Genomic DNA, 23668 nt, shown 5'->3' with positions numbered 1-23668 from the left:
TGTGGGTATCAGGGAGCACTGGCGTGCTCTGGGTTCGTTCAATCAAGCAGTGCCATCTATTGGGACCCTGGATGTGTGTTTTCTCTGCCACAGTGCCTGGCCTCTGGAATGAGGTCCCCCCAAGATCCAGATGGCTCCCACCCTGTGGCATTCCAGAAGGCCTTAAAGCCCTGGGTCTTCCCCTAGACTCTGGGCTAGGGGTACTCAAGCCCTAGTAGGTATAAGAATGTTTTGTTGGCCAGATTCACCAACTTGTTCATTGTTTTTTTAATCTGGAGTGTATACTGTTGTTTGTTTCTATTCCATGAGCTGCCCAGACTCAACTGGAGTTGGGTGGTGTCCAAGTCAAATATAATAATAATAATAATAATAATAATAATAATAATAATAATAATAATAATATAATTATAGAAGACAAGGCAATTACAGAACACAATTATAGAAGAATAATTATAGAAGACAAAGAATTGGAGAAGATCACAAAGTATCAAGATCTGAAAATCAAAGTTGAAAGATTATGGCATAAACCGGCCGTGGTGGTCCCAGGGGTTATCGACACACTGGGGGCCATTCCAAAAAACCTTGGATGGCACTTAGAAAATCTGTGCATTGACATTGTGTTTAACTACATATTTCATTGCTATTTAAAATTTAGCTGGCTTGGTCATCATCTCCCTCAAATGATGTTCAATTTTTTTTTCCAGACAAGCCCACCAAACTGTTTCACTTGGTACTGGATTTGAGATAAGCAGAGTTCTTTATCAGCTAGCTCCATGACAAGCCTATTTTCACCTCCCTTTGGATCTTCTGCTCATGTTTTTACACAATTTTTATCCCGATAAGGCTTCCAAAGCTGCCTTTGATTGACAGCCCTGTCTTGCTCAGTAACTTCCAATCCATCTGTCCTTAAAAAAAAGAAAAAGAAAATCCTCAGCCAAAATGCACTGTCATTTCATCTTCAAGATCTTTTTCAGATTTAACTCTTTCTTCCAACCTTAGTCCAGCTATTATAAAGAATCTGAGAAACTTCAAAAGGCTGTAGGTGTCCATTTTTCAAGAGCAGATGTTATTCCCCAGTCAAATGCCACTGAAATGCTTTAGTGTGCAAAGCTACCTCAATGCCTCAATAAATCAAAGCACTAAGGAGAAGGAACAGCTTCATCAAACTCCACAACAAAATTACAAGGTGGGGAAGCAACCCATAACAGCAGAAAGCACACTACTACATGCTGAAGAGCAGAAATAATTCCAGATGGATGGAGAAAATCCAGGCTGGGCCAGCTGGCTGCACATTCTAAGAAGTGAAGCTCAGTAAGGGTTAGGTAGTTAATTAATGCAGTTAGAGAATTTTGCCTGATATTCTTAAATTAATGTGGTGGCGCTGGTTTCCCTGCTGTAAGCACCTGCCCTCGGAAAGAGCATCCCCCAAGAGCATCCACACAGCTCCCACCCCTGATGATTGTCCTTCCGGACTTTGGGGCAGGGTGGTGGGTGAGCCCCTACAGGGTGCTTTCTTTATTGGAGAGAGTTGACCTCCTGGATGGATATGACCTGTTTATTTCAACAGTTCTCTCTTTTTTAACGATAAGCCACCCATATCTACATTGGAGTTCCTCAAAACCAGTCATGTTACTGTATATTTCATAATTGTTGGGAATGCCATGAGAAGTGGCAGTGTATGAATTAAATAATATAATAACAGTAATAAGTGAGCAGTGCCACATTCTATGTAAGACTACCTACTTTGGGCTTGCACCATCTTCTGCAAATAGCGCATAATAGTGTCGGACTGGTTCATTGTTTGTGCTAAGTTTATTGACGAAACCACAGTTGGCTGGGTTTCACAGGACACTAGCCAATAAACTATGATTTCAAAACTGCAATGGCTGGGTTTACACCACATGCTAAGACACAGCTAAGGCAAGTCCATTAGTGTGACACAGGAACACAACTCAACTCATCATTGTTCAGAAGCTTCCTTAAACAGGTTTGTGCCTTCAGGGCAATTTCCAAGCTCAAGTTAATTTATTTAAGAACAAGAACATTGATGTCCTTTTCACCTGAGATCAGGAGGATGAGGAGAAGATGATTCCTAAGGATACCTAAAAGCTGGTAGGAGAGAAAGCCAAGAACATTATTCTATTTATTAAGACCGTGATCCAAATACTATAGATTTATGCAGGGCTGCCACATGCTCTTTTTCCATTTTTGTTAGAAATGGAAAATGTTCTCTTTTGGCTTACTTCTACTAGAGTCTAAGATGGAATATCTTTGCTCATGGTTGGAAGAATCGATTTTTCTGTATGGCTCATCAGAAATTCATTCTTTAGCTTGCCAATAAAAAAGTTTATCTGCAGTCAGTTTGATAAAGAAATAAATCAAATTATACCAGTTTTCTTCATCTGGGACATTTTTTGCCTTTTTGCTTTACTCGGGGGTTCAATTCTATTTACAAGAAGAACTGAAGGTCAAAATTACATCATGACTGGATAGGGTACGGAGATGAGTAATTCATTTTAAAAAGCCTACTTCCCCTTTAAGCCAACAGGCTGGTTTTGCCTGTAGGACAGTCCCTACCCTTACACTTGTAATGAAGAAATCATGACACAAGAGGAAAAAGGGATGGCAAAGGAGGAGGAATGAGATAAGCTCAGGGGCCAGTTCCCAAAGCTGCAATTCTTAGCATGACCCGGTGTGATGAGAACAGAACCAGCTGGAACAGTTGCCAAATAGGAAGAACCCAAAACAGTTATTTGAGGAGAGCCAGTGGGATATGGTATGATCAAAAACAAAGATGGCAAGGACCTAACAGAAGAAGAAGAGATCAAGAAAAGGTGGCAAGAATATACAGAAGACCTGTATAGGAAGGATAACAATATCGGGGATAGCTTTGACAGTGTGGTCGGTGAGCTAGAGCCAGACATCCTGAAGAGTGAGGTTGAGTGGGCCTTAAGAAGCATTGCTAATAACAAGGCAACAGGAGACGACGGCATCCCAGCTGAACTGTTCAAAATCTTGCAAGATGATGCTGTCAAGGTAATGCATGCTATATGCCAGCAAATTTGGAAAACACAAGAATGGCCATCAGACTGGAAAAAATCAACTTATATCCCCATACCAAAAAAGGGAAACACTAAAGAATGTTCAAACTATCGAACAGTGGCACTCATTTCACATGCCAGTAAGGTAATGCTCAAGATCCTGCAAGGTAGACTTCAGCAGTTCATGGAGCGAGAATTGCCAGATGTACAAGCTGGGTTTAGAAAAGGCAGAGGAACTAGAGACCAAATTGCCAATATCCGCTGGATAATGGAAAAAGCCAAGGAGTTTCAGAAAAACATCTATTTCTGTTTTATTGACTATTCTAAAGCCTTTGACTGTGTGGACCATAACAAATTGTGGCAAGTTCTTAGTGGTATGGGGATACCAAGTCATCTTGTATGCCTCCTGAAGAATCTGTATAACGACCAAGTAGCAACAGTAAGAACAGACCACGGAACAACAGACTGGTTTAAGATTGGGAAAGGAGTACGGCAGGGCTGTATACTCTCACCCTACCTATTCAACTTGTATGCAGAACACATCATGCGACAAGCTGGCCTTGAGGAATCCAAGGCTGGAGTTAAAATCTCTGGAAGAAACATTAACAATCTCAGATATGCAGATGATACCACTTTGATGGCTGAAAGTGAAGAGGAACTGAGGAGCCTTATGATGAAGGTGAAAGAAGAAAGTGCAAAAGCTGGTTTGCAGCTAAACCTCAAAAAAACCAAGATTATGGCAACCAGCTTGATTGATAACTGGCAAATAGAGGGAGAAAATGTAGAAGCAGTGAAAGACTTTGTATTCCTAGGCGCAAAGATTACTGCAGATGCTGACTGCAGTCAGGAAATCAGAAGACGCTTAATCCTTGGAAGAAGAGCAATGACAAATCTTGATAAAATAGTTAAGAGCAGAGACATCACACTGACAACAAAGGCCCGCATAGTTAAAGCAATGGTGTTCCCTGTAGTAACATATGGCTGCGAGAGCTGAACCATAAGGAAGGCTGAGCGAAGGAAGATCGATGCTTTTGAACTGTGGTGTTGGAGGAAAATTCTGAGAGTGCCTTGGACTGCAAGAAGATCCAACCAGTCCATCCTCCAGGAAATAAAGCCAGACTGCTCACTTGAGGGAATGATATTAAAGGCAAAACTGAAATACTTTGGCCACATAATGAGAAGACAGGACACCCTGGAGAAGATGCTGATGCTAGGGAGAGTGGAAGGCAAAAGGAAGAGGGGCCGACCAAGGGCAAGATGGATGGATGATATTCTAGAGGTGACGGACTCGTCCCTGGGGGAGCTGGGGGTGTTGACGACCGACAGGAAGCTCTGGCGTGGGCTGGTCCATGAAGTCACGAAGAGTCGGAAGCGAATAAACGAATAAACAACAACAAAGTGGGATATGGAAATTTTATCCAAGAACACCATTTTAAAAATTAATACATCTCATTTATTAAATGTATACTTCATCTTCCCACCAATAAAAAATGATTAAAAGTCACATATATCATCACAGAGAACCTTGTCCTTGCATCTATTTCTAGAGAATATAGGCACTCCTGTGTGCGTCCATTTTTTATATACACAAAGCAAGAATGTCTCAATTCTCCATGGCTTTGAAATGTTTTTCTTTTACTTCATTTTATAATTGCTGCTAATCAATAGTTTTAACAAATGCTATGCGGTTCCCCCCCCCCCGCCCTTTTACTTGAGTTCAAATGATCCTGTTAATGGTGCTGCATGTTATATCTGGGAAGGAAAGGCTGCATAAGTTTGTTTGCTAAGGAAAGAAAACTTAGCCAGTCTTACCATATACTATATATTTAACTTTGATCTTGGATGGGGTTGCACTTCCCCATTCAAGGATGGTGTACAATTTGGGGGTCCTCCTGGACTCACAGACCTTGCTCAATGAGCAGGTGGCAGCTGTGGCCAGGAAGGCTTTTGCCCAACTTCATCTGGTGTGCCAGTTGCACCCTTTCTTAGAACGGGGAGCCTTCAGACAGTCACTCATGCCCTGGTCACCTCATGGCTTGACTACTGCAGTGTACTCTACATGGGGCTGCCCTTGAAGACCACCTGGAAGTTTCAGGTGGTCCAGAATGCAGCAGTGCAGGCAGTGATGGGCATGCCTCGGTATGCCCATGTAACACCTCTGCTTTGCGAGCTGCACTGGCTGCCAGTTTGTTTCTGGGTGCGAATCAAGGTGCTGGTGGCTACCTATAAAGCCCTACATGGCACAGGACCTGGTTCCTTGAGAGACCGCCTGTCTCCCATAGTATCTGCCTGGCCTGTTCGACCTGGCAAGGTTGGAGTGTTCCAGGTTCCATCGATTAAAGAATGCCACCTATCGGGACCCTGGAAGTGCGCCTTCTCTGTGGCAGCGACTGCCCTCTGGAACGAGGAGAGATTCCCTGAGATTCACGGCCTTCACCCTACTGGTATTTCAAAGGGCCCTGAAGACGTGGCTCTTTGCCCAGGCCTTTGGTGAGGATGACGGACACCCCTTTCTTCCTTTCTGTTCCCCTCTGCCATTGTTGTCCCTTGGTCTTGGGCCGTTTTTATGTTTTCTGTATTGTTGTTTTTTTAAAAGGTTTTAATGATTATACACCAACTAGAGTCCCTGGGAGCCAGACAGCACACAAATTTTTAATTTTTTAAAATAAATTTTAATAATTTATTATTATTATTATTGGATGGAAGGGCATTGGGAGATTCCAAGGAGGGAAGAGGGAGGGAGGGAGGAGGGAGAGAAGGAGGAGGAGGAGATGTTGTTCAAACATTTATGATTTTTTGGATGAAAAATAAAGACCTTTTTAAGAATATTTTATTTTATTTTATTTTATTTTATTATTAAATTTATACACTGCCCATCTGACCATAAAAGTGACTTGGGCGACTACCCACTTGGAGACATAGAACAACTGATATGTCTAGATGGAAGACATTAAGTTTGTCGTGATTAGGAAGAACTGTGGCAGTTAAAATGAACATTGTACCAAGACTAAAATTTCTTTTTCAAATGATTTTAGTTTTTATTGAGAATAGGGTATTAAATGACTTGCACAGACAAGTAATGAGTTATAACAATATGAAATATTATATATAATATTTATAATACTATATTATAAATTATAATATTTATTATGATTATATAAGCAAAGGCCAAGGATCAAATTCAAGAATTTGCAGGATTCAAAAGAAGGAGATGGTTTAGCAGCTCCAAATGATTGGACTCGCATGCTTGTTGTCCAATGTGGATTTCTGAATGGATTATATTTCCATATGGTTCCATCACTTACATGGAAGAGGCAGGCATTGCAGAGGGGCTACATAAAAATATTTGAATTAAAACAAACAGAAATAAACAATTCATAAGATACTATGTAATTCTAAGTAATTTATTGAACATTTGGGATGCATACAGGAAAAGAGTAAGTCCAGATTTCTTCTCTCTTGTTTTCCTTTACAAAGATCAAGGTGCTAAGAAATTTGTCCAGTGGAGAGATAACAACTTGTTTAGATTGCAGGATTCTTTTGTCAACAGGAACCAAGTGAAGATCCGTCAAGTCTCTTACTATACGATGTTCTTCTACATTTGCCTGGTGCCAATATTTTCAAATAATGTGATAAATAAATGAATAAGTAGCAACAGCAATAGAAGAATTATGGAAACAAGGGGAAAAATGGAAAAGCTTGACAAAATTGGGCAATCTTATAATGCATAAAACTGAATATTTGTTAGGCACAATTGATTACTGATTAGTGAAATGTGACTCAGAACCCAAACAAGTCGAAGACTTTATGATTAAATGGATGCAAAATCTGAACATGGTTATAGAGATGCAACAGTGGGGATTTCAACAGACAAGAAACTTTAAAGTCATCTTTGTGAAGGAGGCAGCAACAGATTTTGGGTGACCTCCTCAAAAATAGAGGTACAGGTAAACCTCGCTTAATGACCACAAGTGGGACCGGAATTTCAATTGCTAAGCGAAGTGGTCATTAGGCAAATCTGACCCGATTTTACGACCTTTTTTGCAGCGGTTGTTAAGCAAATCACTGTGGGCATTAAGCGAACCATGTGGTTGTTAAGCAAATCACGTGGTTCCCCATTGATTTTGCTTGCTGGAAGCTGACTGCGATGGTCATAAATGCAAACTGGTAGCCAAGGACCCAAATCATGAACACACGACCATGGGGATGCTGTGACAGTCTTAAGTGTGAGAACCGGTCATAAGTTGTTTTTTTCCACACTGTTGTAAGTCCGAACCATCACTAAACAAATGGTTGTTAAGCGAGGACTCCCTGTGTAGCCTTGCAAGCTACACCCTTTAGAGATCGGGCAGGGGATCCATAGGTGCTGCTTGAAAACGTTAATACGGGAGCTGCGACAGTGCGATTGAAGCTCGCTTGTTTTTTATGTGCATTACAAATACCCGGAGATCAGGGGTTTCTAAACAGACTGTACTCTCACAGACATGGAAATCCCCATTTGTTATGTCTCCAGGAAAGGGTTTCTCCACCAGGGTTCCGGGGCTCCCTCAGGTTCTCAAGAGGTCTCTAGAGGTTCTCTGGGAGATCACAATTTATTTAAAAAATTATTTCAAATTTGGGCAACTTGACATTCAAGAGGTAAGTTTCATTCTTTATTTTGAGCTTAAGAACACTGTTAGTGCATAGATGCAGGCCTACCCACAAAACAAATATCATAATTTTGTAACTTCTGGCCTATCTTTGAGCCTGAATGTGGATTCAGGGGTTCCCCGAGGCCTGAAAAATATTTCAAGGGTTCCTCCAGGATCAAAAGGTTGAGAAAGGCTGCTCCAAAATGAAGGGTTATAGGAAATAAAGAAAATCCCTTGAGCCTCAACAGGAAGCTCAAAAGCACCCAGAGCATTGAACAAAAGTCTTAAGTGCCCTGATAAAAAGGTAGAAAGACAGAAGCCTCTTTTATAGGGAAAGAAAACTTTTTGAGAAACTGCAAGGCAAGGGTGCAGAGCATTGAAGCTCATCCAGAATTGCCCGTTCCTGAAGTTCAGACTGTCTCGTTGCAAACTTTAGAAAAAGAAGCATCAGCAGGGTTGCCTCACCTCCTCTTTGGTTTTACATTCTCCCTTCCGAAACTATTCTAGGACATTGGTCATATTACAGTGGTCTAACAGAGGTTGATTATAGAAGCTTCATGAGAGGGAGTTTGATATAACTGCAAGGGGAGAATTTCCCCCCCCAAATATTATGATGGAAAGGGTTGAAGCAAGAAAACATGCCATTTGTTTTTGACTGAGAACTGAGGTGTCCCAGGTAGTGATTCCAACTCCCATCATGCCAGCCAAACAAGCAATGTCCAGGGATGATGGGACTTGCTTTGCAACTTTTAAAGGGTCAATAATTCTTTTCCCTTTTTCTAGACCAGTGTTTCTCAACCTTGGCAGCTTGAAGATGTGTGGACTTCAACTCCCAGAATTCCCCAGCCAGCATGGCTGGCTGGGGAATTCTGGGAGTTGAAGTCCACACATCTTCAAGCTGCCAAGGTTGAGAAATACTGAGTTAGAACATGATTGACCATGGTTCTGCCATTTGCTATAAGATCCTATATATACCAGAAAAGGATTTTTTTTTTCAGTATCAGCCTTGTGATTCCAGAATGTGTCAAACTGCATCTTACAGATTAAGTAGCTTAATAGCCTGTTTTATTTTGGGGTTTCTTTGGTTAAGGGTTTGTGTTTTGTTTTATAACTGAATTATCAGCATTTTTAAATATAGAATAGTGAAAGCTAATTCTCTAGCGAGGGTGGGCGGGAAAGACTCTATATAAAATCTGAGACATGGAAAGGTTTCCGTTCATCAGCTTTATTTTTAGATTGACAATAGCTATGATGTAATTGAGACTGGGAAGAAAGATAAACACACAATTATATCTTTCTACAGAAAAGAATACTGGGAGACTAACATCATAAAAAAGGATTGCTGCCTTTGAAATTTGTGTCCCCATATTTTTACTTCTTTTAATGCATCTACTAGCACAGGGCCTTTCCCTCTATTATAATTTGTCAAGATATTTAAATGTTAATTATTTTACTATCTGTGCCTTAATTAACATTTTCTGTCACAGTTCCTGTAGGCATCTGGTATAAGGTATGATGATATTACAGGTAGTCCTCACTTAATGACCACAGTTGGGACCAGAATTTTAGTTGCTAAGTGAAGCGGTCATTAAGCAAATCTGACCCAATTTTACAACCTTTTTTGTAGCAATCATTAAGCGAATCACCTTGGGCGTTAAGCGAACCACGTGGTTGTTAAACAAATCACACTGTTCCCCATTGATTTTGCTTGCCAGAAGCCAGTAGGGAAGGTCAAAAATAGTGATCACGTGACTATGGGATGCTGTGATGGTCATAAATGTGAACTGGTCCAAGCACCCAAATTGTGTGATCATGTGACCAGGGGGATGCTGCAACAGTTGTAAGTGTGAGGACTGGCCACAAGCCAGTTTTTCAGCACTGTCATAAGTCCAAACCATCACTAAACAAATGGTTGTTAAGTGAGGACTACCTGTATGTACAGTGTGTCATGATGTAATCTGGCAAATGAGATCATGACATATGTAACATCACTTGCATTGTCTGTATGACAGCTATTATGCTTCTCACCCTCCACTTTGTTTTAATATGTTTTATATGGAATGTTTTAATGTACTCTTGAATATATTTAAATACTTTATCATTTTTTTATATAAGGTTTTAACATAGGACAGTAATATAAAAACAAATGCAATGATTGTTTAAAAAACATTTCACTTCTTCATCTGTGTGTCTGTTTTTAGACTTAAGTTGCCTTCTGTATTCCTTTCAAACCAAAAAGTGGGATATACCAGAAATGAAATAAAATAAATAATACAACAGTGCTGGAGGGAAGCTGCTGCAGTGCAGAACACAGAGGCAAAATTAAAAGTGACATCAAGGAGATGAATGCAATGCACAAGCACACATTTGCGTTAATATCAGACACCTTTTCTTCAAGCTGAGAGCTGCACTTCACCTTTCAACGGTGGATCAGGGGACATATTCTATACAGCACCCAAAATGGGTTTGGGCTGCAGCAAAAACTAAGTTTTATTTCATTTTAAAAATAATAAATAATCAGCCCAAAAGCTGCTCAGCTGATAGTGTGGAAGGCTGGCCGATTCTGCTCTCCTTAATCAATAAAGGGAGCAATCAATGCCTTAAAGGCAGCTGTGCCTAAGAGGACTGAAAGTCTGGGCCAGCGTTTCTCAACCTTTCCCCACCAAACTTTGCTGGCTGGGGAATTCTGGGAGTTGAAGTCCACACACCTTAAAGTTGCTAAGGTTGAGAAACACTGGTCTGGATATTAGCATTAGTTGTAATGCCATTGTATAAAAGCTGGCTTCCCCCTTAGAAACAACAGAGACATCACATAGCAAAATCCACGCATACCTATGTAAAAGAAGACATACATCTTATGCCTAGAAAAACACAAGTCTAGATGAAATGCCCATTTAAAACATTTCTGCTTTAGCTCTAGGTAAAGAGACTTTTGTTTAACCATAAATAAGGAGGTATCTGCTTTTACTCTAAGAGAAGGAAATCTTTATTTGTAATAAGCTAGCGCATTCCATTCCATTGGCATGGGCTCCAGATCCAAATTTGGATTGGCCAAATTTCTAAACTTCAGAACCCTATAAAAGGGTAGCAAAGAGAAGGGTGTGTGGCCACCCACCCCAAGCAACTGGATATCTTTGGGTGGATAAATAGATTTTTGACTCTCTGCTGATCGTCTGGTGTGCTTCATTTCTGGCTTGGAACGAACTAAGCGAAGGGGTTTTAATCCTCCCGACAGCCTGAAGGGAAAGGGGACAGTAATAAAAGTAACTTGTTTAGGAAAGGAGTGATACAAACACAGATCCATTCTGGAATGCCTTCTATTGACATTAAAAAGGGAACATGTGAAATAAGAATAATAATTTAAAAAACAGTCCTGAGGATTTTGCAGTTGCCCAATTGCTATATCCCCCCCAAAAGTGCACTATAGTGCTTACCAATTATGGTCACACTTTTCTGCTTCATTATTAACCTACGTTATTTCCTTCCCAAACGCTCTCCTGATGGTCCATTTAGAGCAGTATTTCTCAACCTTAGCAAATTTAAGATGGGTGGACTTCAACTTCCAGAATTCAACAGCAAGTGTGCTGGCTGGGGAATTTTGGGAGTTGAAGTCCAGCCATCTTAAAGTTACAAAGGTTGAGAAACACTGATTTAGAGACAATGTTAAAATCTATCTGAAGTGCTTCCAAGCTGCTCCTAATACTCCCTCTTCCTCAAAGAAGATGGTTCAGAAAGACAAAAATCAGGGCAGTTGCTGCCCTTGAGGTTACAGTCTGAAAAAGAGGTAAGAAACTCTTCCCTCTCCCTGAATTTTTACCAAAATAAATAAATAAATAAATTAGAAGGGGTTTGGTGGCACTTTTTCTGACTGGCAAAATTTATTAAAAGGCAGTTTTCATCAGATGCAAAAGGCTTATTCTGCCAAGAATCTTACCCAGTTTCTCAGAGCTAAACATTTGAAATAAATCCCAGGGAAAGAGATGCTACCAAGATCACCTTTTCTGATTTCACCCATGCAGTTTTGCCTCCTCTGACTTCACCCATGTGAAGTGTGGCCCCAAGAAGTCACTACACCCTTTGGACAGATCTTCCCGCTCCTAGCTTTTACGCTTATCCGGTCTCTTATTAATTTTTCCACAGACTTCTTCGACAGCTGCCCTTTCAGGCAAGCTGCTTGATTTCAATAAATGAGAGACTCCATCAAAGAACAGTAGCCACTATTCTTCTGATCTCCCAACCTTGGCAACTTCCAACTCTAGGGACTTCAACTTCCAGAATTCCCCAGCCTGCATGGTCATTGCAGAGAATTCTGGAAATAGAATTTCATGCATCTGGAAGCTGCCAAGGTTGGAAATGCTGACCCAGATGAATGCTGCGTTGGATTCTGAGTTCAATGTAAAGAAAGGGTGAGTCCAGATGCTCCCACCAACTGTGATGGAATAGGAGGGTGGCCTTGGAAGACAGGGGAAGGGATGCCACCTAGGGAACGATCAGATAAAAGAGGAAGGAGCCTGCAAAAGAGTAATGGCCAGAGAAAGAAACTTAGGAAGGACCTGCCCTAACTACTCAGATGGTAAGCAGGGATGGTAGGAGGATTGTACTTTCAGCCTTTCAAGATTCTGTTAATGTAGCCTTACAATAAAGTAGAATTAGCTCATCTGGTCGTGTTTCTGCCTGGTTTCCCTGGGAGGGCTGACACCAACTGCCTACTCATTCCTCTGTTTTAAACATTTCAAGCAGGCCTTCAGATCAGACCAGATGTGTGCTGGACTACAATTCCCAGAATTCCCAAGTAACAGTTGCCTCGGAATTTTGGAGGTTGTAGTCCAACACACCTGGAGAAGTTGGGAGGAGTCAAGGGGAAGGTGGACTTTTTCAGCTTAGGTGAAATCATTTTGCTTTTTTCAGAAGCCGCTGAAGAAAACCACAGGCTTACAAAAGCGAAGCAATTAAAATTTATATCCCAGCCTGGTTGAGAGATAATTAACGGAGAACGCTTGCAGACTTGAGAGCGCCTTTCTCTTGATTTATCTGTTCTGAACATGTGTCTCTTGTCTCAGAGGCTTTGCTCCAGCGAGCAGGCGTCTTCCCCAAAGGCCAGCTGCTTTGTCTATCCAAACGTGTGTGCAATTTTGTTTCAAGATTGAGTGGGTCTGCCCAAATGCAACCTTTCTGCATATCGCCCCCCCCCACCATGGGATTTATGCTCTCCAGTTTACAGGGTGGTGTGACACTTCATTGCTTTTGACAGCATGAAATGCAGCTGTAACAGCAGCCCACGCAAAATGTGAAGGCTTGGTCCAGAATTACATCCCTTCTGTTTGGGATGTTGGTTCACCTGTGGCCAATTCTACCTTGTTCTACAGTTAGTGCTGTCAAGTCAGACTTGATCCCAGGTGACAACACAGACAAACACCATCTTGACCTGTCTCTGGCAATAACTTTGTTCTTCCAAATGCATTCCTGTCATCTTTGATCCTATCTATCCCCCATCTCTCTAATCCAGCATTTCTCAACCTTGGTGACTTTAAAATGCGTGGACTTCAACTCCCAGAATTCTCCAGCCAGCCATGCTGGCTGGGGAATTCTGGGAGTTAAAGTCCATGCATCTTAAAGTCGCCAAGGTTGAGAAACACTGCTCTAATCTGTTGTCTTCCCCTTCTCCTACATGCCTTCTTGCCAAGCATAATACATTTTTAATGACATAGACTTTGCATGCCTTTGTTGCATACATTTCCCCTTAAAATACACAAATGCTTATCTGCCCAACACCCTTGCCCTGACTCTGAGATGCCTGCTTCCTGATTTGAGGTCACATCCTCACACCAGAGCTTCCATCTTGAGGCCAGCCTGCCACTGAAGCGGGCTGAAGCCAGGGTAAGGAGAACTGACATTTCTAGTACAAAATTGTACAAGTCCTCTTGTACATTATAATTCATATGCAGGAGAAACCCAAGGGAATCCAGTGATCCAGAGGGCCCCAAATGGCCCACAGCAGAATTGTCCTTTCCATCTGATTACCGACCTCTTTGCCTCTGTGACCACTTGTCTGTTGGGTGCCAGAAAGAACAGAGCCTCACCGGAAGCCAAGTTCTATTCTTTCTTTTAGCAATCAAAGTTCCTATTGCTAACCTCCAACATCTCTCTCCATGGCAATCCCTACAGGTGTTGTCTCAATCTTTTCCTGATGGTGATGATCCATCCCTGCTCTTTGCTCCCTCAACAGTAGTCCCAGAGACTTTTAATTGATTTGGTTCCTGGAACTGTGTTGTGCTTTTATCTTTGTTTGTTGCCCAGAATTCCACTGGTTAGATTGGGCGGGCCTATCAATTTGTTTAATAAATAAACAAACAATAAATCCTTACCCTCTCCTAATGTGAGGGCAGCAATATCGCTGGCTTTGTTTTCAAGCGGTGGTGGAAGGTCTTCTGGGAAGGCAGTGGGGTCGCATAAAACAGTGAACAAAAAGATGACTCTCTAGTTTGCAAGCCCACAACAAATCCCAAGTAAGATCTCAAGGTGGTACCCAAGTCCCCTTCTCCAATTTTGCCTATGTGGATTTTATTTGACTCCCCCCATTTGAAGCGTGGCCCCAAGAGCTCAGCGCAATTTTTAGCTCTGAGCCAGAAAGAACTTTGCAATATTCAAAGTAATGTGCAGGGTGAATGAGAAACACATTTTCAACTAATAATTACCAACCTGGGAAGCGAGAATGAGGCTGCATTGCTTAAAAGGATGGCTCACAAAATATTGTCCAGCATTCCTACTGTGAGGATGGTAGGAGGGAATTCTGGACAAGAAGAGAGAACAGATGGAAGGCCCTCAATTATTTGAAGTACGGAATTATTAGAGCAATCTTTGAGGGAAAGGGTAGAGGAGAGATAGAGTGATGGATGAAGCTATGGAAGACTTTCAAAGTAAGAGCAACGTGTTCACACCCTATCAGTGTAATAAGAAGTTAATTTGCTTGTGTGTGACTAAATCCTAGATAAAGCTGACCGCATTTTGCAACAGAGTTGGGTAACCCACCACCTCAGTTTTGTGAACGGAGGCCCCTCTCCTTACAAGACTATGCTGCTGAATTTTGGCCCAAATACACGCTCCATTTGCATAGCAATGCACATTTAACTGGGTTGGCCAAAAATCTAGTGAGTGCATCCACCAAATATTTTAAGCTTGGCCAGTTTTAAGCTGAATTTTGTTCTGGGGTGGCTTAAGGTGTTATGTGCACCCAGCGTTTTTGGCTTGTTTTGGGTCACTGTATTGCAGAAACATAGAAAAGGGGCAATTCCAGAGCACAGCCGTAAGCCCATTCAGGGGCCAAGTCGTTTTGCAAAAGAAGGAAGGAAGGAAGGAAGGAAGGAAGGAAGGAAGGAAGGAAGGAAGGAAGGAAGGAAGGAAGGAAGGAGACCCTTGGCCCAAAAAGCAAACCAAGAAGCAACAAAAAACCATTGCCGTTTTATGGTGATAACTGGAGACTGAAGTCAAATGATTACATCTCCCATCATGATAGACAGTAGATTCCATGAGACAGGGTATTATTTGTTTATTTTGACATTATTTTTCACCCATCTAGCTGCTTAGAGACCAAGTACCTATGTACTAAAGGCTGCTAACGAGCTTTCTAAAATCAACTTGAAAGAGAAAATGTGAAACCAAAATCATGTCCTCCTCCTTGTTAAAAACATAAGAGAAAGTGGGGCAGTGTAAAAGCTATTGCTCACCTATGCAACCTACATCAAGCTGCTGAGTTGCTCACCTAAAAGATAACTTCATGGCCAACACTTAGACAAGAAAGGGCAGGATGACAATTTCATAACTTCAGAAGACACTTTCGTAACTGGGATAGAACCATTAAAAAAGACTTCCCCCCATCCTTGCACAGACCAGAATTGTGTAAGCCATGATATTCCCTGTAATACTCTGTGGAAGTGAAAGTTGGACTTCAAAGAAGCAGAATAAGAAGAGTATTAATGCCTTTGAACTTTGGTGTTGGAGAAGATTCCTGAGAATACCATGGATAGCCAAGAAAACAAACTGATAAATCATCAAACAAATCAACCCAGAGTTCTCCCTCGAGGAACAAATGACCAGGCTCAAAATATCCTACTTCAGACACTTCATGCAAAGACCCAGATCTCTGGAGAAGACTCTGATGCTGGGAAATGTGGAAGGAAAGAGAATATGACCAGCAGCAAGGTGGATGGACTCAGTTACATGGCAATGAGAGCACCATTGGGAGGCTTGAAAGAATGGGTTAGGGATAGATTGCCATGGAGAAAATCTATCTGTGTGGTTGCTAGGAGTCAAAAATGACTTGATGTCACATAATCAACTCTTTGCAAAGGAGGGATGATGATGATGATGATGATGATGATGATAATAACGGCAGCAGAACTGAGGAAAAAGTATAGGAAAAAATTACAAAATATAGAGCTCTAATGATTGAAATGAGTAGATTATAGAAAAAGTCTTGCAAATGATCTCTATAGTTATTCATGCAATAGGTGGAACAACAAACAAATTAAGCAAATTTCTGAAATAGCTATTTTGGCTATGTCAACTGTAGACTTGCAAAAATCTACCTTGCTGGGCAGATGTTACATCTTACCTTGTTATTAGGATAATTCCTAGGTTCCTGGTGGGAACTTGACATTCCGAAGAACACCAATCAAAGATGTGATTCCTTCTGTTTGTACTGTGTTATCCCCTCCTCCTCCTCCCCCTCCTCCTCCAATTTGGGAAGTCAGAAAACACCTCAGAAGGTGACCATTGCAAGCCATTCCCACAGGGTTGCCATAACCATGTTCATGAAGTCAACCTGAATCAAGCTTGACTCGAAGGTGATCTTACCTGCACTTGCACAGACATGCAACAACAAACACACCATCAACAAATGGACACAACTTCTTGCATTTGGTAGATATTTAGGTACAGTACCTAAGCAACAAACACAAAAAAATTGACAACCCAAAGCCCCCATTTATTCCATAATTGGGAGCCATTTTCCTGGGCACTGCCAATATCCTATTTTTCTTCTGCTAGGTTCAATCAGATCAATTTAAACTGCAGACCGTTGATTAGCACCACTGCAATCTTTTCCCCTCCCTCTGCCAGAAATGCTAAGCGGATGAATTTCATTGCAATGCAGAATCCAGATCGTTTTATTAATACTCAGGACTAATATTTTGAGTAGAATTTATGGGCCTGTGTACAATTGTGCCCTACAGAAAGGAGAGAACATGAAGGGCTTCTTTTTTTATTAAAGCAGAAAATGTGTTTTTAAAAAAAGCAATCCAGCCCTAGAACATACATCCAATACAAAAGAACTGAAGGATTATATTTGCTGTTCTGCTTTTGAGCCACAATGGATAATGCCTAATATGTGTGAATGTATTCCGTCTTATCGTATCCACCCACCCAGAAAATTCTAAGCTTGCCAAAAAGTGAGAGATGAGCCCAGAAGTTTAATACTCCTATAAAATGATTTTCTTTTCCTAAAGAAAGCAACTTTATTTTTAGCAGCTAATGCTAAAGAGTATTGTGCTAGGGTAACCCAGCTCTACTGGTTGATATTTTACTATTGAGAAGCACAATGGCAATGTCTTGGAGGAATTATGATTTCAGTGATAAATTGAAAACACAGCCAGGCTCACACATCCCCAAAAATCAGGATATGGATTTGTTTGGTTTCTGCTTAACGCAATGTGTAAATGTGTAGATCCAATCCCTATGATTCTAAAGATGTTTAGTTTTATATGATATGCAGCTGTTGTGGTGTGTAGACCATGGAATGCAGCTTAGCACAAGAATGGGCAATCGTCACCCCATAAGTCACCCCTTTTTTAATGGATCTGGGATCTGCTCTGAATACTTTCACTGACATTTATCAGTGGTTTTCTTTCTTTTCCAAACAGGAAACACAGCGAAATTATAGTGAAAAGCTTAAAATAGTTAAACACTGTTCAAGGAAAGCAAGCCAAAACAACACCGTCCAACAAGCCATTGGCGCCTTCCCAAGGCAACACAGAGGCCTGCCCAGGTTGCCCCATTGCTCCACCTTCCCCCCCATATTCAGTGCACTCCCAACCCATGCAAAGTGTTTCCTCCCTGGCTTGGCTTCATACGTTACCTAAACTGAGTCGTTTGTAGTTGCTTCAAGAGAACATGATTAAGCCAACCATGATACCAGCATGGCGTGTTAGCAATCTGGATTTCTCTCCCTCCCAGCTGTTACGCAGAGGAGACTGCGCTGTGCCCTGGATGCACTCTCCCAGACTACTTGCCAATTCTCCTTATTTATTCAATCAATCAATCAATCAATCAATTTATTAGCCATCTCAGTTGCTGAAGCAACTCTTAACCCTACAAAGCTAAAGAGCTAAGGTATTATGGATGCATTTTTACACTGCGGGTTGCTGCGGGAAGCTTTTATTTTGAGGCGCGCTTTCTGTCATTCTCAGCTTTATGTAAGGGTTGCCCAGCCCAAATACTCAGACTCACAAGAGGTTGCTAAATGAAATCTGATTTATTAGGGAACTTAGGACAAATACAGAGAAAGCTGAGAATGACAGAAAGCGCGCCAAATACAAACTTAAAACCCTCGGTGCAAACGTAACCTCGCCTCCCTACCAGCAGAGCCGCCCGTCCCAGGTGCTGGCAACCGTCAGATCTTCTAGCCTGGGAAAGTAACCTTGAACACAGGAGATAACCCAAATACATTCCAAAGTCACAGCCAAGAGATAAACCACTCCCAACAGGAACCATCCTCCCGGCAAAGATGAAACACGCATCCAGCTAATGACATGCGAAACATTACGATGTATCAAACACATTGAAACGGCGAACATGACAGATATATACTGCTATAACACTTTACAAGAAATAAATACACAAATAAACAAACCAGCCACAAAACCCTGCCTGAACAGGAAATGAAGCAAAGCCGGATGAGGGCTCTGCATCTTGGTAGAAGGGTGCTTTCCTAATGGCTTCCATAGGCAAAAGTCCCATTCATCAGTTTGAGTTGCAGTTTCTTTAAATGCACCAAAAAGTCCTGCTATCATCACAGAATCTTTTATTTGGAGTATATATTCCCAGTAGGGTCACCCAAGGCATGAAGGTCATCCCACTGCCCAGCTAAAGTAAGTAGGCACCTACAGGTAGTCCTCACTTAATGACCACTTGTTTAATGATGGTTCAGACTTACAATGGTGCTGAAAAAAACAATTTGCAACCAGTCCTCACACTTACAACTGTTGCAGAAGGGCCCCGTGGTCGCGTGATCATGATTTGGGCACTTGGCAACTGGTTCACATTTATCATGTGATTGTCATTTTTGACCATCCCGGCCAGCTTCTAGCAAGCAAAATCAACGGGGAACTATGTGATTTGCTTAAAGGCCACATGGTTTGCTTAATGACCATGGTGATTCGCTTAATGACTGCCACAAAAAAGGTTGTAAAATCGGGTCAGATTCACTTAATGACTGCTTTGCCTAGCAACTGAAATTCTAATCCTAATTGTGGCTGTCAAGTGAGGACTACCTGTATAATGGGCAGCAGCAATATAGGAAGATACTGGAGGCACAGGGTCACTTTAGCGACAATGGCAAAGGCATCAATTCAAGCCGCATGGGAGAAGGCAATGGTAAACCACTCCTGTATTTTTACCAAGAAAACCACATGGATAGAAAATATGTAATGATTAACGACAAATCTATCCATGTGGCCGCTAAGCGTCGACAACAACTTGATGGCATGTAATCATCATCATCATCTCTCTCTCTGCAGGTGTATGTGTGTTTATCTGTTTATTTATTTATTCACACTACTTGACATGGCCCTTGTTCTTTGTAAACTTCCCCTGGATAATGTCTTCCTATTTCATTATCTCATGGGAATCCCAGACTTGTCTGCTCAGTTTAAAAGCAACATCATCACTCTTGGACATGTGAACCAATGTGTAATGAATGCCTACTCTAAAACACCATCAGACTCATAAGCAGGATCACAAAGATATCTGGTTTATTAAAGAATAGTATGCAGGATCACAAAGGAAGCTGAGAATGGAAAAAGCGTGCCAAAAGCAAACTAAAAACCCCTCGGTGCAGATGAGATCCCTCTCCCCGTAGAATCTTCCCAGGATCACAATCCCAGGTGCTCCTAACGGCTTCTGATGGTCCGCGGGAAAAGTCCTTGAGCCGAGCACATAACCCAAACACGTTCCATTGAAATGAACACAGATACAGAGCTTGGCACAGGGTTTCACAGCAGCTCCCTCCCCAACAGCAACGCGCGTCAGCGCCACGGCATGTGAAACGTTACGATGTACAGTGCACATCGAAACAGTGAACGTGACACAACGCTTGGTTGAAATTGGCCATGCAATTTCTCGAAAGAAAAAGAAAAAAAAGAGGTGTCCTTCCCTTCTAACAGAGATATCTATATTTTGTCCTCTTATTCTCCCCATACTTAAGGATTTCTTTGGAATTTGAATTTTCTTCAGTGTCGGGAAAGGCATAGGATGCTTTCCAACCTGCAGGTTGCCAACAGCCTGCAGCCTCTCTGGCAGCCCTTCTTTCTCATCCTAAAAAGTCCCTGGAAAACCATTCTCTCTCCTGACAGTTCCCCTGGGGCTGAACAGATAGATGGAGAGCCAGAGAGGCTGTTGGCTACTTAACAGGTGATCTGCTTCTGCAAGACCGGATAAGAACCCAACTGCTTTTCAATCTGCTTGTCTAAACCCAAAGAAACTGTTTCAGCTTTTGAGCCTGAAAGGAAAGCCAAATGCACCAAGTTGAGTAGCAATAACTGTTTTTTTTCCTCAGCTTTTTTTGTTGTTGTTGTTATTTACAAAGTTTCTTTGTAATAGCTTCTCTTGTAATAATTATTTGCTTTTTATATGTATGTTTTCTCTCTTTGGCCAGTACTATTTATACTCACTTTATACCTTGATATTTTCTGATTTTATGCACTGTCTAGTATATCTTACATAGGCCAATTTTACACTGGTTCTAATTTTATCCGTATCTTCTTTATTTTATCTCTAGTTATGTTTGGTTCAGCTATTATATATATTTTATAGCTTTGATTCCTTTTATTATCATTCTGGGTTTTAGCTCCTACTGTGGCAGTCTTGACTATAATATGATTGACTTCATAGGTTTGATTCTCAGCACCATTTTTTTTTTTACTTTTTAGATTGCATTGTTCTAGGCTGGTCTTTGACTGTAATTGAGTTTATATTTAGGATAAGTTGGGCAGAATACCATTTTCTCTCTCCTTGAAAAGCAAGAAAGCAAGAAGAAAACCAAATGGAGGGAGGGAGAGAGGGAGGGAGGGAGGAAGGGAAAGAGGGAGGGAGGGAGGGAAGGAGGGAGGGAGGGAAGGAAGGTTGATAGATTGACTGCTGGAAAAAGGTTATAAAAAGAGAGGACTTTCATCTAGAAACTCCTCGGCCTGCTACAGAAGTGCAAAAGATACAACACTCAACCTGGAAGAGTTTCCTCTCTGATATACATGTTGAAATGTCTTAAAAATGCAAGACATTTTTTCCCATTAATAACAACATCTGGCAGGTTTTTCTGAGTGTCCGGTATTCTATTTTATTGTATTGGACTGTATTGAATTGATAATTGGATGCTAGCAGATTTTTTTCCAGCATAGCCTTTGTGTGAAGGTCCTTCTTTCTTTCTTTGTCATTTTTCATGACAACAAATCAATATTATTTTTACTCCTCAAATACAGACTTTCAGCCAGTGGAAGGCTTAGGATTCAGGGAAGAATCAGAAGATAAGGTAATGAAACTTTAATTAAGCTTTAAAATAGAGCGTAACTATATTAAGATAAGATAATATACAGCTCTTTCTCTCAAAATGGTAGGGGGTTTCTTTCAAATTCTTTCAAATATGGTGAAGCACAGCCTCTTTGACCAGAGAAGTCAGTGGGACTTGAGATACGAAAGACTGAAAACCACTCATTTAAAAAGTTCTAAAAAAATGATAAATGACAAATGGGCAAACATTAAAAGGCAATTACAAAATTACAAAAAGGCAATTATAGGAAACAGAAAATCCATCAGCGCAGTGCAGAGAAGGCACTCAAAATCAAACGGAGTCTAAAAATATAGAAATGCCTATAGGCCAGTGTCTCTCAACCTTGGCAACTTCAAGAAGTGTGGACTTCAACTCCCAGAATTCCCCAGCCTGGGGAATTCTGGGAGTTGAAGTCCACACTTCTTAAAGTTGCCAAGGTTGAGAGACACTGGCCTATAGGAAGATAAATATCTTTGTTTGCCATCCAAAGGCATCAATCTAGGTTCCTGGCATGTCTTCCCAGACCAGGCATTCCAGATGTGGGACACCACAACCACAAAAGACCACCTCATTGTGGTCAGTTGCACCATGACACTTGGCAAGGACACCTCCACATTACCTGGGGGTCCTGAGCACAGAATAAGATGAAAGTCATCACTGGAGATATTTTAGCCCCAAGCTCTTCAAGACAAAGCATCCCTCAACTCTTAGCTTGTGTCAAGGGATTGAGCAAAGAACCACGCTCAGCCGATATTCCAACTCTAGTTCTTTATTCTTCTTACCATAAAACAGAATCTTGCCAGACTAAACCTGTCCTGACTAACTTAAGGTTAAATACCCCAGGAACTCTAAGGTGGGGCTACCCTAACTCTCTTTGTCTGCCAGTCACGGCTCTCAAGGCTGTGAGAAGGCATATCTCCTTGGAATGCGCTCCCTCCTTCCTCTGGCCCGAAATCCATCACAGCTTGGGCCTGGAAAAAAGGCTGGCAACAGGGCGAAAAGCAGCCACTGGCAGGGTTTGAGCCCACCAGGAAGTCCCATTTCATAACAGTAGCCCATACGACCTCACAAAACGCTCCTTGTCCCCACAAGCCCATAGAGTCCTCTCAATCTAATTTCTTCATGCACAGAGTTTTCAGGGGCTTTTCCAGTACTGAGGATACGTCGGCTCGGTCAGGAAGAAAAGGAGAAATCAATAAATGTCTTGATGGGGCAAAGCAGTTAAGGAATCTGAAGAGACTCACCTGGTGTTGTCAGAATCAATGGTATGGAAAAGTTTTTCCAGTTCCTCCTCATTAAGAGTCCCATCAGAAAAGAAGGCCTGGAATTCTTCCAGGGACAGTTTCCCATCATCTGTAGGCAATAAAACAGAAGGAATGATGAATCCAGAGCCAGTTTTATTTGTTTATTTGTTTGTTCGTTTATTTATTAAATTTGTCCCCACCCATCTCCTCCCATCGGGGGAGTCTGGACGGTTTATAATAAAATAGTCAATTAAAACAGCGAACAGCTAATATAAATACAATATATAAATACACCATTACTCTTAATAAATAAATATAAAAATACGAGTCAAAATAAGACTATAAATAGTTTGGTGTAGTGGTTAAGGCATCAGGCTAGAAACTGGCAGATCGGGAGTTCTAGTCCTGCCTTAGTCATGGAAGCCAGCCTGGGGACCTTGGGCCAGTCCCTCTCTCTCAGCCCTAGGAAGGAGGCAATGGCAACCACTTCTGAAAAACTTTGCCAGGGAAACTGCAGGGACTTGTCCAGGCAGTCTCCGAAAATTGGAGAATCGGAGAATTGGACCAACTGAACAGATTAAAATAAATAAACAAACATGTAATTACACCCACAGGCAGTGGGGAAGGGGAGAAGGCTCAGCTTTCTTTACTTGTGTGTAGGGATGAACACAGGAGAGTCTGGTGTAGTGGTTAAGGCATCAGGCTAGGAACCAGGATACTGTGAGCTGTAGTCCCGCTTTAGGCACAAAGCCAGCTGGGTGACCGTGGGCCAGTCACTTTCTCTCAGCCCTAGGAAGGAGGCAATGGCAAGCCACTTCCAAAAACCTGCCAGGAAAACTGCAGGGACTTCTGACAAGGTATGTACCTCCATCAGTATTATCATTGTGTTTTTTTTTCTTCTTTTATTAATTAATAAAAAAATAATCATTTACAGTA

The 23668-nt window shown here is 41.5% G+C and overlaps 1 protein-coding gene across 1 annotated transcript in view; it reads right to left on the bottom strand.

Annotated features, from left to right (window-relative positions):
* The window catches only part of NECAB2 (N-terminal EF-hand calcium binding protein 2), a 211352-nt gene that overhangs the window by 115747 nt on the left and 71937 nt on the right, over window positions 1-23668 (bottom strand). Inside the window, exon 3 of the mRNA XM_063312989.1 lies at window positions 22733-22841. Coding sequence (XP_063169059.1) covers window positions 22733-22841 — 109 coding nt within the window. The remainder of the gene's footprint in view (window positions 1-22732; window positions 22842-23668) is intronic.

The sequence above is a fragment of the Candoia aspera genome, chromosome 11, assembly GCF_035149785.1.
Source record: "Candoia aspera isolate rCanAsp1 chromosome 11, rCanAsp1.hap2, whole genome shotgun sequence".
Lineage (NCBI taxonomy): Eukaryota > Metazoa > Chordata > Lepidosauria > Squamata > Boidae > Candoia > Candoia aspera.
The sequence above is the reverse complement of the archived record's forward strand: the minus strand, read 5'-3'. Positions and strand labels throughout refer to the sequence as shown.